This window comes from Plasmopara halstedii (genome assembly GCF_900000015.1).
Source record: "Plasmopara halstedii genome assembly, contig: Scaffold_3120, whole genome shotgun sequence".
Taxonomy (NCBI): Eukaryota; Oomycota; class Peronosporomycetes; order Peronosporales; family Peronosporaceae; genus Plasmopara; species Plasmopara halstedii.
Genome location: NW_020190023.1, coordinates 1,820,204 through 1,835,418, shown reverse-complemented (window position 1 = coordinate 1,835,418; position 15,215 = coordinate 1,820,204). Strand labels below are relative to the sequence as shown.

At 43.7% G+C, this 15,215-nt stretch overlaps 7 protein-coding genes across 7 annotated transcripts; 5 read left to right on the top strand and 2 right to left on the bottom strand.

The window, feature by feature from the left end:
* Positions 1 to 382: 382 nt before the first annotated feature.
* PHALS_07927 (Predicted ATP-dependent protease PIL, contains LON domain) lies at positions 383 to 1,680 on the top strand (the record flags this gene model as incomplete). The annotated part of the gene is made up of 2 exons (XM_024721476.1): positions 383 to 490; positions 583 to 1,680. 2 exons carry the CDS (start codon positions 383 to 385, stop codon positions 1,678 to 1,680), a joined length of 1,206 nt encoding a protein of 401 aa, XP_024586571.1.
* A 1,281-nt stretch (positions 1,681 to 2,961) lies between these two features.
* Positions 2,962 to 4,032, top strand: PHALS_07926 (demethylmenaquinone methyltransferase; the record flags this gene model as incomplete). The annotated part of the gene is made up of 1 exon (XM_024721475.1): positions 2,962 to 4,032. The coding sequence occupies one exon, from the start codon at positions 2,962 to 2,964 to the stop codon at positions 4,030 to 4,032; it is 1,071 nt and encodes a 356-aa protein (XP_024586570.1).
* A 186-nt stretch (positions 4,033 to 4,218) lies between these two features.
* On the top strand, positions 4,219 to 4,716 carry PHALS_07925 (rna-binding protein 8a-like; the record flags this gene model as incomplete). The annotated part of the gene is made up of 1 exon (XM_024721474.1): positions 4,219 to 4,716. The coding sequence occupies one exon, from the start codon at positions 4,219 to 4,221 to the stop codon at positions 4,714 to 4,716; it is 498 nt and encodes a 165-aa protein (XP_024586569.1).
* Positions 4,717 to 4,788: 72 nt separating this feature from the next.
* Positions 4,789 to 10,412, bottom strand: PHALS_07924 (voltage-gated ion channel superfamily; the record flags this gene model as incomplete). The annotated part of the gene is made up of 8 exons (XM_024721473.1): positions 4,789 to 5,037; positions 5,111 to 5,193; positions 5,258 to 7,958; positions 8,035 to 8,175; positions 8,227 to 8,304; positions 8,371 to 9,757; positions 9,828 to 10,213; positions 10,290 to 10,412. The coding sequence occupies 8 exons, from the start codon at positions 10,410 to 10,412 to the stop codon at positions 4,789 to 4,791; spliced, it is 5,148 nt and encodes a 1,715-aa protein (XP_024586568.1).
* Positions 10,413 to 10,758: 346 nt separating this feature from the next.
* PHALS_07923 (mechanosensitive ion channel protein) lies at positions 10,759 to 12,678 on the top strand (the record flags this gene model as incomplete). The annotated part of the gene is made up of 1 exon (XM_024721472.1): positions 10,759 to 12,678. One exon carries the CDS (start codon positions 10,759 to 10,761, stop codon positions 12,676 to 12,678), a length of 1,920 nt encoding a protein of 639 aa, XP_024586567.1.
* A 119-nt stretch (positions 12,679 to 12,797) lies between these two features.
* On the bottom strand, positions 12,798 to 13,169 carry PHALS_07922 (huntingtin-interacting protein k-like; the record flags this gene model as incomplete). Its single annotated transcript, XM_024721471.1, has 1 exon — positions 12,798 to 13,169. One exon carries the CDS (start codon positions 13,167 to 13,169, stop codon positions 12,798 to 12,800), a length of 372 nt encoding a protein of 123 aa, XP_024586566.1.
* A 179-nt stretch (positions 13,170 to 13,348) lies between these two features.
* PHALS_07921 (nucleoside diphosphate kinase) lies at positions 13,349 to 14,023 on the top strand (the record flags this gene model as incomplete). The annotated part of the gene is made up of 1 exon (XM_024721470.1): positions 13,349 to 14,023. The coding sequence occupies one exon, from the start codon at positions 13,349 to 13,351 to the stop codon at positions 14,021 to 14,023; it is 675 nt and encodes a 224-aa protein (XP_024586565.1).
* Positions 14,024 to 15,215: the final 1,192 nt, after the last annotated feature.

Below are 15,215 nucleotides of genomic sequence, written 5' to 3'. Positions count from 1 at the left end.
ATCCGCTTACTCCAAGAGTAATTATTGCCTTCCCAAGGCTAATTGACTCTTCGGTTTAGATTCAAAACTGATTTTTATTTATTTTTTTAATCCTAATTTTAGAAGTAAGATTTTACTTAATATACTTAAATTATATAATAAAATCTTAAACACATGCATAAGTACTGGCTCCCTAGCCCCGTACCGTACTCTTGTTTGGGTGTGTCACACGATGCACATCTCGTATGACACACACCCGTTATCAGGGTTCGTGTAACCCCGTTACAAAAACCCTGTATGTCCAGTAGTTCTTCTTCTAGATACTAACTTTGATGGACACTTCAACATGCTATTTTAATGTAACGCACACTACAACAAACTTGAATGGACGCTTAAATAAACTATGACAAGCATTGTCAATGGTGTGGATAGTGATCGCAACACCCATGCGTATCTTGGCGATCTGGAAGCTGTAGACCACCGTAATCTAGCGTTGTATCCTGACGGAAAGGTGCTTACACTACCACTGATTTATCTGCCCGACATTGTATGGAGACCTGCTTCCAATTCTCTTTAAATTTAAAAGATACTAATTACAAATAGGTTTTGTTCCCAGGCGATGACTTGCCTCTTCGGATGCTCTCGGATTCGACACTTGGAGGCTTGCGTGAACTGTTATCAAATGAGAGTATTTTGTTGGCTGTACTACCTCCACACCAAGCTGGTAAGCATTTCGGTGCTACTGTTCGAGTCGAAAGGTTTAGTATGGAAAACCACAGTGCACGGATGACAGGAGCTGCGAGGCAGCGTTTTTGTCTGCTTCAGCGATTGCCAGCCGTCCCAAACGCTCAAATTTTATGGGGAAAAGTGCAGATTCTACCCTTAGACAGAGCTCAGTCAATCCCGTTCGATCAATTATGGTCGCATCCGGAAAAGAATTCAAAGAGTAAAAAAAATCTTCGGCAACTCCGTAGTCGGCAGTATCCGGCGTACTGGGGGTATAACACGTATACGTTATATGATGCACGTTTACTTGTGCAAAAGATTCAAAATATGCTGCTGTCCAATGTTCACGGTGAGTGGTATCGCAAACCTCGAACGGAGTGGTCAAGAAGACACAGTGACAATGCCGATCAATATGAAAAGTCGAATCTAGTGCACTACTTGGCGCTTTCTTGCGATCAACAGGATCCAAACCTTTTCGCGCAGTGGGTAGCTGGTAATCTACCATTAGATACGACTCAACGACTGGAGCTGCTCAGTATAAATTCAACCGTGCGATTGCTTCGTCGAGAGATTGAACTTCTTGAACAGGTGGAAGAAGATATCTTTTGTGCCATGTGCGGCTTTTTGATTGCAAATACTCGGGAGATTTTCAGTATGACGGCATGTGGGGCAGCAGGTGGCACATTTGTTAATCCTGGTGGCCACGTTTTTCAAGTGTTAACCTTGCGCGATGTTCACCGCGCACACATTTTTGCGGGTATGACGCGCAGCACGGAGGATTCGTGGTTTGCCGGTTACGCATGGAGTATCACGCATTGCAATTCGTGCTACCAACATCTCGGCTGGCGTTTTGATCGAGTAGACTCAGATCATTTGCCTGCTACGTTCTTCGGCTTTCGGCGAGCCGCGTTAACTCGATCTCGCAATTCGCAATTAAATATTAGTGGAACACTAGGCCTGAGTCCGCACGATTGAAGAAGTTATAAAGATGGCTCATCGATAAAAAGCGAAGGGAGGCCGCTGCCTAATTGATATGAACTCACACTTAAAGTGTATGATCATTCTCTTATCAGAATGTTGCAATTTTCGGGTGTCCTTATCTTGATGCAACCTCTACAACACTTTCATGCTAAAGTCTCAAAATCGTCATAGTTAAAAATTGAAAATTCATGAGAGTGACAAAAATATACTTTTTGAGGTGACCGCTTAAAAAACGCTAAGTTTTCATTGTCTCATCAAATAATAATTCAGGACATGAATCTTGTAGGTCTACTAATCATATTCTGACACTTTTCGCTCGACGGAAAGCGTTTGTAAGAGTTGTTACCAACAGTAATATCTTCTTGAGCGAAAACTCAGAGAAAAAGTATCTTTTTACTTTGTCATGATTATTTTTAAAATAGCTTTGTTGTTAGATAGCCAAAAAACTCTCATAGATAAAAGACGGACGTTTATGGTGTGAAAAGTACTTGATTGACAATAAGAACAGCTATTTCTGCAGTAGTTTCTACCACGTATAGATATTGTAATTATTGCTGTTAATGAATTAAAGACATCATGAACTCGTTGAATGCCAGCATTCTTATTGCCTCCAACTCTTTCCAAGCGATTGTCGCCAACCTTGCGTGGATAACTGAATGTGAAGAAACTCTCTCGTTAAGCAAATTAGATACGGCATTTTCGCTTAATGTTCCTGATATGAATCGGATCTTCTGGAACATATATGGCAACTTTTCATAGATACCAGATATGAATTTCCACTCTCACTACGATGTGCTGAGAAATTTACAGTACGACATTTTTGAGCAGTGTTTGCATGAGGGACCATCTTCTCGCAGGAACGCGACCAGAGATTGAACCCCTTTGTACCATCCTCGTCTTGATTTTACTTCATATTCTTATACAGCTGGTGGATGAAATATTAGATGTCTCTCTGACTCGTCTTTTACAGGAAGCACCACAATTAAATGTTCATCGTTATTAGAGTTCAACTCAACCAACTTTCTTTAATAAAGTTACGTTCACATAGCAATGTTTTGCTCCAAATATTTTCCGAGACAATTGATGTAAATCTAACTTTCAGCCGCTACTAATGATATGGCGAATGAAAGCCTTGTAGCACACAATTTTGAAATGTATACTGAAAATTATTGCGAGTTTTCGAAGCTATTACGAAATATAGCAGGTCTGGACGGCACCGGTAAAGTAAAGGAACTACCGGTATATGAATCTATTTAACCTGGCAACACGACCACCATGGGTCGTAAGCTGAGCAATGTCTACGATCACTTCTTTCGGCTTGAACCTAATCCCGGCCAAAAGGGACTTGTTCGCTATCAGTGCAAAAAGTGCGACAAGCAGTACGCAAGCAATGCGACTAGGTTGGCCGACCATCTTAAGATGTCGTGCGTCCCAGGGTTTCAAACCAACCAGCGCGCTCGGATAAAATCGAGTACTCTTGATGACGACAACATTAAGGGGAAAGATATTGCGAGCGAAGATACATCCGATGGTGTAGTGACTACAGTAGCGTCGATCAATGCACAGACATCCTGTCCCAATGTCTACGCCACCACAAGCGTGGAGACGGCGCAATCATTGGCTTTAAAGCGGGTCGACCAGCAACTTCTTTCAAATATTTTAGAATCGGAAGACAGAGATCCACCGGATATCACGGAAGTTCTTCTTCGATTAGCTAAACTTTCTACGTGTGTTATTGGTGACGCGATGGCTCAAATGAAAATTCAAGGTCATTTAGTAGGTGTGGATTTGATCCGGGGCTACGATACTCCATTGGCGATAAATATCTGTGGACCAGCGTTGACAGTTCAAATGATGCCAATCGCTGGTGCACAAATAAGCAGCAGATCTTATGACTACATAGACACAGTGGAGATGGGACAAGTGATAGTAATTAGTGCTCCAACAGGTATAACGTCGGCAGTGTTTGGTGGGTTATTAGCGACCGCTTCAAAAGCACGAAATGTAGCAGGGATTGTGACAGACGGCCGGGTACAAGATGTGCAGGATTTGTGTACAATGAATTTCCCAGCATTTGCCACGGGCACATCGGTCCATGGCGAAACGGGATCGACAACGATAGGTGAAGTGAATTGTCCTATTGTTGTATCAGGTTGCGTGGTGCGTCACAATGACATTATCCGAGGTGACATAAATGGCGTAATCGTCATTCCTGCTGAATGTGCACAGGACATTGCGACTCGAGGTGAAATCATTGAGGACCAAGACAGAAAGATTGTTGAAGCTTTAAATGAAGGTGAGCCACTGAAGCGCTCCTTTCACCAGTTTCGCTCTCGTGATATTTGATTATGATCCAACTACTCCACACACTTCTGCTGTTCGTTTGGTATGTAAGAGATCACTACTCTTACCTGCTCGCGTGCTAATTCGGAGGTATTTAACTAGCTTTTATCACCAATAGGACCAGGTCTTTTAATAAAGCTACTAAATAATTATTGGCCTTCGCACTTTGTAAGAAAGGATATTGTAACAATGGCGGACGAAGTAGATTATGAGAGCGATACGGCCATGGCCGCAGAAGAAGAAGAAGACAAGCCACGAAAGACTAAACGTACAATTAAAGGACGTGGAACGGGAACTGCAGCAATGGATGCTGCACGATATCCAGCTGAAACCGGTGTCTTCGACAAGCTCAAGCCCAGCGCGTCAACTAGAGATCATTCGACGGCCCTACGTTCTGTTGAGGGATGGCTCTTATTTGTCACAGGTGTGCATGAGGAGGCACAGGAAGAGGATGTTATGGATGTCTTTGGAGAAGATGCACAGGTGAAGGACTTACATCTGAATCTTGATCGACGTTCCGGCTTTGTCAAGGGCTATGCACTAGTAGAGTTTGAACATTTTAAAGATGCGAAGGCAGCCATGGAGCGCATGGATGGTGCTAAAATTCTGGGTAGCACAATTCATGTCGATTGGGCCTTTCGAACAGAGACCGAGAAGCGTGGAGGACGTCGATCTAATCGACGATAGATAGCTACACTAGTGAGAAATGATGTGCAAACAATACAAAAAAGGTCTTTGGATTCCTGTAACTATTAATGACTATCCGACAGTAAATACACGCGCATCACGCTGCCGTTTGGGCCGTCCGCTAGGCTTTTTGATCTTGGTTTTGTATTCTTCCATATACCTCCTCTCAAGCTGGCGCTTGGTGTAAAGCCATTCTGCAACTCGTCGTTGAATGCGTCGGGCACCAAAGTATTGATGGGCAAAAAATTCGATACGCCGTTTAGCTCCAACAACCCCAATAATACTTGAATCTTGGTCAGGCATATCAGAGTCGGAGTTAACCTTCACCCATAACAAGACTTTTTAGTGTCATGTTGGTGATATATTCACAAAAATTCAAGGCATAGAGACATACCTTGACCATCTCCCGCGTCATTGCTAGTAATACGTCTCGAAAGTAAACAAACTCGCCATCATATAAAGGCACCTCCAAAAGGCCTGCGAAATTTATAAAGCGGTAAAGTTTAAGCAAGAGACTACAATAGCTGTTTGACGAACGTACACATGTATTTGAAGAAATGAGCCATATCGAAAGGCATGCCGAACTTTCCAAGTGGAGGCTTAAGCAGATTGATCAGTAGCAAAAGCTTGTCAACTTTGACAAATCCAGTCGCTTTGGGATCAATGTCTGCCCATTTCGTCTGAAACTCGTCAAGAAGTTCGGGTTCAAATAAAGGTTCTTCATCTTCGTGAGAAAGCGAGAAACCCTCAAGAATCACAGCGATCGTGAGATTGAGCATAACGTAGGTCACCAGTAAGGTAAACGTACAGAAAAAACCATACGCAATCGGATTGCCGCATCCATTCAGCGGTATACAGCCTTCAAAATCATGAAATCCGCACATATTTGGGTCATAGGGAGGATCATCTACACATCCTGGAGAGTAAGACGCCAAGTCATGCATACAACTGTTCCATGCTTCGCCAGTTGCTGCACGCAATAAAAAGAGAAATCCTCTACCAAAGTCTTGGAAATTAGCGTGTTCATCAATATTGTCGGTCAAAGCAACTTTGGCGAATATTTGAACTCCCATTGTCGCGTAGATAAACAACATAAGAAACAAGATCGACGTAATATTACTGAGTCCAGGAAGTGCGATATACAATGTTAATAAAATTTGTCGAATACTTTTAGATGCTTTGACAAGACGAAGAATTCTGGTCACTCGAAAGACGCGGACGAGCATTGCAAGGGATCGAACCGAGGCTCCAGTAAGCGATTCCACAACGACACTCAAAAGTGTTCCAAGCACGACAAAAAAGTCAAATTGATTCCACCGGTCTTCGAAATATTCCCAACCAAAAGCGGTAAGCTTCATCACGGCCTCTAATGTGAATACTACTGCAAAGATTTCATTAAGAATATTAATGACGTAACCTTGTATGGTTGATTCGCCAAAGTATTGTGCCGCCATTAAAACAGTGTTGACAATGATACAGATCATAATGAACCATTCAAAGCGCTGCATTGTAACTAAATTGAATAAGTGCCGTCGAAAATATTCTTTCGGGGGCTTTAATATACGCACGGGACCGACGCGAGACGCAGCTTTTTGGGCCTCAATCCACTTTTTCTGTTCCGGTGTGAGCATAAAATCCCCACCTAATGCAGCTTTCATGCGATTAAAGTTGTCAATGATGACACCTACAAAGAGGTTTACAACGAAGAAGCTGCCGACCATTATGAAAAGCACAAAGAACAATGCCCAGATCATGTTATTGTCCCGTATAGGCTGCATGCCAATGCCGTTAGAATCAATTGCTGCCATCATAACATCTGCCCAGCCTTCCGTTGTCGAAATTTCAAAGAATGTTAGCATTGCGGAGCCAACATTGTCAAAATTTTGAGGCAAGACTTTCTCCCAGTTAGCCCCCCAGCACTTGCAAACATATTCCGATGTCAGATCTGCACCAATGGTGAGCGGGAAAGTTGCTTGACAATCTGTGCCATGGAACCAGCTTCGTTCGAGGTCTGAAGATACTTTCCACGCTTTTGGAGTAACAAGAAAACTCAATTGAGCCTCCGAAAGTGCATCAAAGACGTCTCCACTACAGGCATTAAACGTTCCTTTCAGGTAATTCACGGCCACAATGCTAAATATGAGAAAGAAGAGCATACATACGAACAGGACATTGATCACCTCTGGTATAGCTTCGAACAAAGCGTTCACAACCAACTTTAATCCAGGTCTACGGCTTATCATTCTCAATGGACGAAAAGTTCGTAGTCCACGAAGTGACCGCAAAGACTTGAGATTTGCCCCTTTTCCTGATGACTCTGCGACGAGCATGATGAGAGAGGAGACGACAATAACTCCATCAATAATATTCCACCCATTCCGAAGATAAGCTCCTTTATGCATGACTAGACCCATTGCAACAATTTTTATGACCATTTCAATCGCGAAAATGATGGCTAACGCCTTGTCCAGCCCCTTTAAGAATGTAGCAAGAGCAGACTCTGGATTCGCGAGTGGATTGTCGACCGCTAAAGCAATGGATGAAAGCACAATCAAACCAAATACCGTCGAGTCGAAGTATCGATGGGTCGATAAGTAGCAGGCCACTCGCCGTACTTTTGATGTGTCTGCAAATAAAAATAACGATTTCCCAGAACTAGCTTCTACCGCTTGATTGACTGTCTCGTCTCGGTCTTCTACTTCCCCACTGACTTCTTGATCTCTATCCGGCATTATGTCAGACACAATACTTGTTCGTGAACTGGCAGCTAAACTACTTCGAGTAGTGGTGGTCAACATGTCTCGCAATGAAGCTCTGCGAAAGCTTCCGATCGGTGCAAGGTCCGTTGAGCCACTAAGAGAACTCAAACGACTTGTAGGCTCAATGTATATTGTTTTAGCCAACGGTACACTTGGTGTAATTTCATCGGCAAATTTCTCCAAATTAACAGCGCGAACATCCTCTTCGTCTTCATCTTCATCTACCTCCATAATTGATTGCCGCCGGGCTCCAATCGCATGGGTTGTGGAAAGCATTAAAAAACTTCCTCTACTTGTCAAAATTTGTTCGCTTTCGGACGAAATTGGAGTTACTCTTGAGCTCATGCTCATCACTGACATCTTTTCAGCCAACCTTTTGGTTTCTTCTTGTTTTTGCCTTTCTTGCTCTTCATCGTTATCTCCAAAGTTGTCAAGTAAGAGAGCTAGGAACAGATTCATCAATACAAAGTCACCTAAAATCACCTAGTGTCCAAACATTTTATCACTCTTTGTACAAATATAGGATTGCAGGACAAAATGTTTTCAGTAAACACCTTACCAATGAAATAAAGTAAATGCATGAGAGCATGCCATTGCCCAGAATAGCAAAATACATGATGCCGTTCCAGTTCTCGCCCGTGATTATCTGAAACACTGTGACAGCAGCCCAAAGCAGCGTGTCAAAGTTATTTCGCGGAACCTACGAAAATCGTCAGCCACAACGCGAGAATAATTACACTCAACTACTTACAGTCCCATCCCAGAACTCGTCCAAATTAAAAGGAGTTGAGTAACCCTCATTATCAAATCGCATAGTGTTGCCGAAGAACTAAAATATAAACAAACTTCTTTCAAAAACGAGGTGTTGGATAAAAACTCATCAGCTCATTTTTACCTGTACGCCAATTAAAGCATAGATGTAGATAAAAAGAAAAAGAAGGACGCCGAAATTTGTGATACTTGCTACAGCTCGGAATATCATCTCCAAAAGCTCCCGAAGCGATTTCCAGTCTCGAGCAAGTTTAAAAACTCGGAATAACCGAAAGGACCGCAATGCCGACACAGCTCCTTTCTTAGGAGGGTTATTAGACATAAACGAAGGTGGGGAAGCAACAGTCTCAAGAATACCCATCGTCACGATAAATGCGTCGAACAAATTAAAACGATCGCGGGAATATTGACGTAGTCCAAGTCCAAAGAGTTTCATGACCATTTCCAAAACAAAGACACATGAAAGCGCAAAGTTAACAATCTCGAGATCTTCATCCATTTCGGTTGGCATCGGATAATGATCTAATGCTAATACGGCAGTATTGGCAAGAATAACGGCCATAATAAATCCAGCAAAGAGCTTGTGCGATACAACTGCATTCAGCCAGTGCTCCTTTGCAAGTCTCTCGGCATTGTCTCTATCAAGCTTTGCCCTTCGCTCTTCTTCCCGCTTCTGAGTAGAAGTTTTCCCAGGTTTCTGATCGAGATTAAACTCTTCGGAAATGACAGCAAGCGTCAAATTCATTACGAAAAAAGAAGCAAATATAATGAGCCCCACGAAAAATATCGCTCCAATAGTCGGTTGTGATGAATCCATTACCATGTACATAATGGCTGTCCAGCCTTCTTGTGTGATAGACTGAAAAATAGTGAAGAAAGCTCGTCCAATATTATCAAAAGTCGTAAGACCCCAATCAAGACTTGGACGGTAAAGTGCATAATCCATCGCCTTACGGTTGCTAAATCGAGGATTCCCAAATGCATCCCAGTCCGAGCCACAAAATTTTCCAATTTTGCACGCATGATTACCGGCTTGGCCTGTTGCTGCGCAAAGAAATTCGTCTTGCTCATCTACAGGCCAAAAGCACGGTTGTGCAGTACTCCAAGGTGAAGTTTCCTTTGTATAATGTCCCACACTATCTTCGTAGTCAAGAAGGGGAGCATCTATGCATAAATAATTTTCTTCGTTCGCCGTCACTTGGTCGAGGTATCCCTGAGGAATCGGCCAAATCGTTTCGTTCATTTCGTTAAGAGGTAGCTTTACGGGAAACGTGGTTAAGCGACATCGACGGTTCATACTGCCACCAAAAAGTTGAATTCCGAGAATACCAAAGATGAAAAAGACGAAAATCTGTAGAATGACAACATTACCAAGTGCAGGCAATGCTTTCAGCAATGCAGCAATAAGTCGTCTCATTCCAGGAATAACCGATAGGGATCGTAGTGGACGAAGTACTCGGATAGTTCGAATGGCTGAAACATTCGGCATTCCTGGCAGCGAAGCTACAAGGCTAAGATATACAAAAATACCTGTCAAAACCAGTGCTGAATACGTCACTTTAGTAAACAGCGCATCAGTACCTAGAAACAACGACGAAAAAGTCGAGGACGTTCCACATATCCTGCCCGTATGAACCCTTGCCATATATTCCCATGGCAATAATTTTAAGTACGCACTCTCCTGTAAATATGATGGTAAACGGAAGTTCGGAAAATTCGACAATATGATTCTGTAGCGAGTAAGCGTCGATAAGTTTTCCATTAATGTACGTTTTCCCCGAACTTGCTGGGTTTAATTCAGTGTCGACGACAGAAAAGTCGGATAGTCCGAGTATGATCGAATTTGCCACAATAGCAGCAATGATAAATCGATCAAAGTACTTGTGGGCAATTAACTCAACGCACCATTCGCGTAGTTTGTGCTCTCTTGGCAAGAAGCGAAATATTAAATAGTCTGCACCGAATCCCTATCGAATCAGTACATATCTTGTGAGTGAAGTCACAAATATCATCATCCACGTTTGTTTAATGTAAATGCGGTACCTTTGGCGGCTGGGCGACCGCAAGCCGTCTTTTCAGGTCTATCGATCGCTCAAAATGATCAACTGGATTTATGACTGGGGACTTGACTGTGTGTAAAACTTCTACTCCTGGTGAAAGAATCATTTTCGTGCGGGAGATGTCGGGAAATAACACTAACGCATCCTTTTCTAACGAGTCACTAAAGGTTGTCGGCGCGACTGCAACGCCACGCTTTATCCTGCTAACTAGATGTCTAAGCCCCTTTACAACGGACAACGATCCGTACGTTGAGTAGAAGCACGAAATCTTGTCACGCGTACCGTGATCCCTGATTCCGTTCAAAGAAGCCAAGCAACAAGAAGTTACGGCCGCTCAGTTAGAAAAGTATTTCCGGAGTAGTGAAACAGCGCTTAGACAGGAATACGTTGTTCATTCAGACTTGGATATAAATAAGAAAGTCTCGACTTTGATGGGCACGTAATTTGATGACATGGGGTGTGTTTGCGGTACTCAAAACACTCGCTTCCTGGAGATTACGCGAATTTGTGATGTGAGCTTGTTTCTTAAGCTTATGGGGGTAGACACTTTCGCGCAATCGATGACAATGCACAAAGCCGCTGAAGCTCCAAATCATCGTGCTACTATTCCAGCGCAAGCGGGTCAAATTGCGATTATTTATAATGGATTATCGAGTCTCTTTGACGTTAATGAGAAAAACATTCTAAACATACGTGCATACATGCCTCTTGGACACACCCAAGCAGTGGTTCCCCTTTCGCCTAGTCACGCTTACACCCATGATCCTCACATTTCAAAAGGTGGCACGTTGTTAACTCCAGAAATCTTTCTTTTTTGGAAATCGGATAAAGAGATTATTTGTCGATACGTGACGGAAGGTGCGGGTGACGAAGTTGTTTTGGAATCAACTCTATGTGCTCGAGTTGAATTGCAGAGCCAGTCACGATATCTGTTATTGCCCTCGAACGGGACGGATAGCGGAAAACCTTCGTCACTAAGCGCACTTACAAATGGTGATTTAGTCGGTTTGCTTACCACTATTCCATTCTTCGCCGACTTACCTACCGATAAACTTGCCATACTTACTGAAGTTTCAACAATACGCATCTATCCTAGTGGTTGTATTATATTTCGTGAAGACGAAGGAATTAGTACACAAATGTTCGTCACACTTGCTGGTTCTGTTGAAGTGACAAGTTCACGGGCTACTGGGCCATTAGCGACACTTGTGGCAGGATCTTTTTTTGGTGAAATGTCGTTGCTGATCAATATCCCACGTGCAGCGACTGTGAAGGCACTAGAGAGTTGTATGCTCATGAGCATTGAGAAGAAAGCCTTTCATAGTGTATTGGACCAGTGCCCTGATGCACGACTGAGCATCAACAAACTTTTAAAGGAAAGGTTACTGTTAAAAGCGATTTTAAGTGGTGTCTTACCGTTCTTCAGTGCGATACCCAATGAAAGGATGATTCGCTTTAGTCAAGAATTTGAAATTGAAGATCATGTGCGCAAAAATGATATTGTGCTGAGTCAACAAGGTGAGAATGGCTCTCAGGATTCGAAATTTGTCTTTGTAGTTTATGGTGCGGTCGAAATATCATCTAAAGATCGAAAACCAGGCATGTTTGGACACGATCGCTCAATTTTTCTCACACCAGGGTGCTACTTAGGACCTTTTACGTTTGAGCGGATGAATTTGCGCAACGGAAAAGCTTATGCACGCTCAGCGTCTGTGCTATTAACTTGCTCCTTTCCCACGATCGTAAAGCTACTTGAAGAGTACCCATCCGCACGTGCCGCGGCAAATATTGCTTGGTTTGGCGAGCGGTGTGATGTTGCGAGCGTATTACGTCATGGCGCCTTAGCGCTTCGATTTCGAACATTTCTTGAATCCGAACACAGTGAAGAAAATTACCTCTTTTTTTTGGATATTGAAAAGTTTCGTCAGATCGAAGACAAGAGCGAGCGACGTGAGGTGTCCATTTACATTTTCGAGCGGTATATTCAGCCCGGTGCACCAAAAGAAGTGAATTTACCCGCAGTTATTCGCGACGACATCATGGATCAAATGGGCAAGTTAAGTGCACTCGACACAGTGGAACCTACTTTTTATAACGAAGCTTGCGATGAAATTATGCGACTTATGGGCAAGGACAGCTTTCTGCGTTTTAAAAAGAGTTTTCATTTTCAAAATATCGTTGAGGCGCTGGACCCTCATACGAATCGTCAAGGGTCTCGATTGGTAGCTGCTTGTCACCAATTTCGAGACTCTTTGCAAGTTCTGCGGCCTGGTCACGTTGACATGAAGAACACGCAGCTAGAGCGCATGTTGAGCACGATTCAAAAGTCTCAAGCTCTTAAAAACAATGTTTCGGATTCAGCAAGTCCTTAAGGGCTATCTTGAAGGTAGGGCGATAAACATCAGAGTAAAGAATCAATGATTAACAAGATATACTGCAATTTTTTACCACTTTGTGTCATACTTCCAAGTACTAGCAAGCGAGGTACCAATCAAGCAGAGACCAGTGTGCAGAGACATTTAACAATATCCCCATCGGCCTCGCGTAGCTTCCGATCTGCTTGTTGCGTGGAGATCTCCATCTCCTGTGCCACGAGTTCTACTTCATCTTTGCTGATTTTAATGGCCGCTAGTTTCTTCTCCAACAGGCGTTCAGCTTCTTTGTCTGCCTCCTCTTGCTTGTGCAAAGCCCGAAACGCTGCCTTCATCTTGTTCTCATCCATTTGTTTTTCCTCGACGAGATCTGTAAGCTTTTCCATAGCATTGCTCTCGTCCTTTTTGCTCTTCACCTGTTCCTGCGGAGTCTCCTCCTCTCCATCCGAGCCAGCATCCACTTGATCCGTCTTCTCCTCTGTTTGACTCATGTTTATGACTTGCTATTGCCACATAAATCGCTTTCGATTTCAAACAGTTCAACCAGTCGATTTCTTGATTTTTTATGCCACAGACCAAAATCCAGATGACGTGCGGTTGTACATTTGTCACCATACAATCTACATGACCAACTCATTTGCAGTCCATCCGCATCCTAATCAAGTTGAACATGTTCGCTCGTGTGTCCCGCCGTGTCGCCTACGCCGCAAAACAAACCTCTTTTCGCACTTTCGCCTCGCAGGTCCGTGCATTTTCGACTGTTCCGGCCCCTGTCACGCTTGCTGTCGCCGCTACTGTTGGCGTCTCGGCTTTTGCTCTTACCGCTGCCCCTATTGCTGAGAACAAGGCTAAGCCTACAACACCCCTTGCTGGCGTTCCTGGCACCTCTACGGAGCGCACGTTCATCGCGATCAAACCCGACGGCGTACAGCGTGGCCTTATCAGTGAAGTAATTGGCCGATTTGAGAAAAAGGGCTATAAGCTTGTAGCTCTTAAACAAATGACGGCTACAGAAGAGCGTGCCAAGGCCCATTACGCTGACCTGTCCGCGCGTCCCTTTTTCCCGGGCCTTGTTAAGTACTTCACCTCGGGCCCAATCGTCTGCATGGTCTGGGAAGGCACGGACGTAATTCTTACTGGCCGCAAGATTTTGGGTGCTACTAACCCCAACCAAGCCGCCCCAGGCACCTTGCGCGGTGACAACTGCATTTCCACCGGTCGCAACCTCGTACACGGTTCGGATGGCCCGGAGTCTGCCAAACATGAGATTACAATGTGGTTCACCCCCGAAGAGATTAGCAACTACGAGCGTGCTCTCGACACGTGGATTGTTTCAGATAACTAGATCAAATGGAGGCAAGCTGACAAGGCTTGAGACCAGCTGCTGACATCAAAGTAATGTTGCTGTGCAATACATAGCCTTAGATGTGGTTAACGTGTCAATTATTTTTCTAAGTGTAGATATCGCACATCAGCGCAAACATCACACAATTTGATTTCTGGTGCAGCTTTCAAGCATACTTATCGGACCTTGAGATAGAATGAACCGAGTAACTTTTGTAATATCGATCTTCCCATGGATGGAAAGGTGACAATAAATGGTGAGAAGCGTGAAATTGAAGGAGTTTACTGTAAACAAATTCAAGCATGGACTACGTCAGTTCCATCGACTCTTTTATGTTGTCGCATCGAGCCTTTCCTTTACCAGCTGAGTTGGCTGCTTTTTGTTATAGTGGCGGAAATTAGAAGTTCATTAATTAACTGTTGTGGCGTAGGATTGTACGTGTACCCAGCTCGGCTAAAGGTCACTGAGCGCGACGTACTTAGTCTCGTCTTTAGAATGGCTGAATTCTTGGTCGTCATGCGCAAATAAAAAAATTCTCTTAGTCTCTGCTATCGAGGAGCTTAACGCTTACTTAAAGCTGTAATTCTATGCGAGTTGGTAGACACATGGTTAGGGTGTTTCACTTGAACCTTACGGCTTGTTAACGCCTCCAACCGCTTTCTGTCTTCTGGCATTCAAATCTGTCTTCTTAATGGTACTAACAGCAGCCAAAATCTTTCTCATGTATCGTGTTGCCCTGAGAACAAAGAGGGAAATATAACTTCGTATCATGCTACGAATGAACTAGTCTTAATTAATTAGTCCCGGGTGTCAACTTGAAGAATGCTACCAGATGTAACTGGGTTCGCCAAGCCCCTCGCAAGGAGAAACATTTAATTATGTGACACTTCGATAGCTCACACGAAGAAGATGGGTTTGCATGCAAATTCAGGATGTAAATAAAACCAGGAAAAACTTATAACAATCACCTAATTTCTCTGATTTCAAGGGTAGTTCAGGAAGGGCGACGAGTAGAGGCTCACACAAAACGTGGGTGTCGAATGGGGAGATTTGCTCTCACGTACCAATCCTGCGTCGTGCTTCGCACGAAAAAAGGCGTCAATGACGTCGTACTGCTCCTTGGGCAGGGGACATTGGCGTGTTACGCAGTATTTGGTTCCCGGAACGAGGTCGATCTCATGACGCACACCTC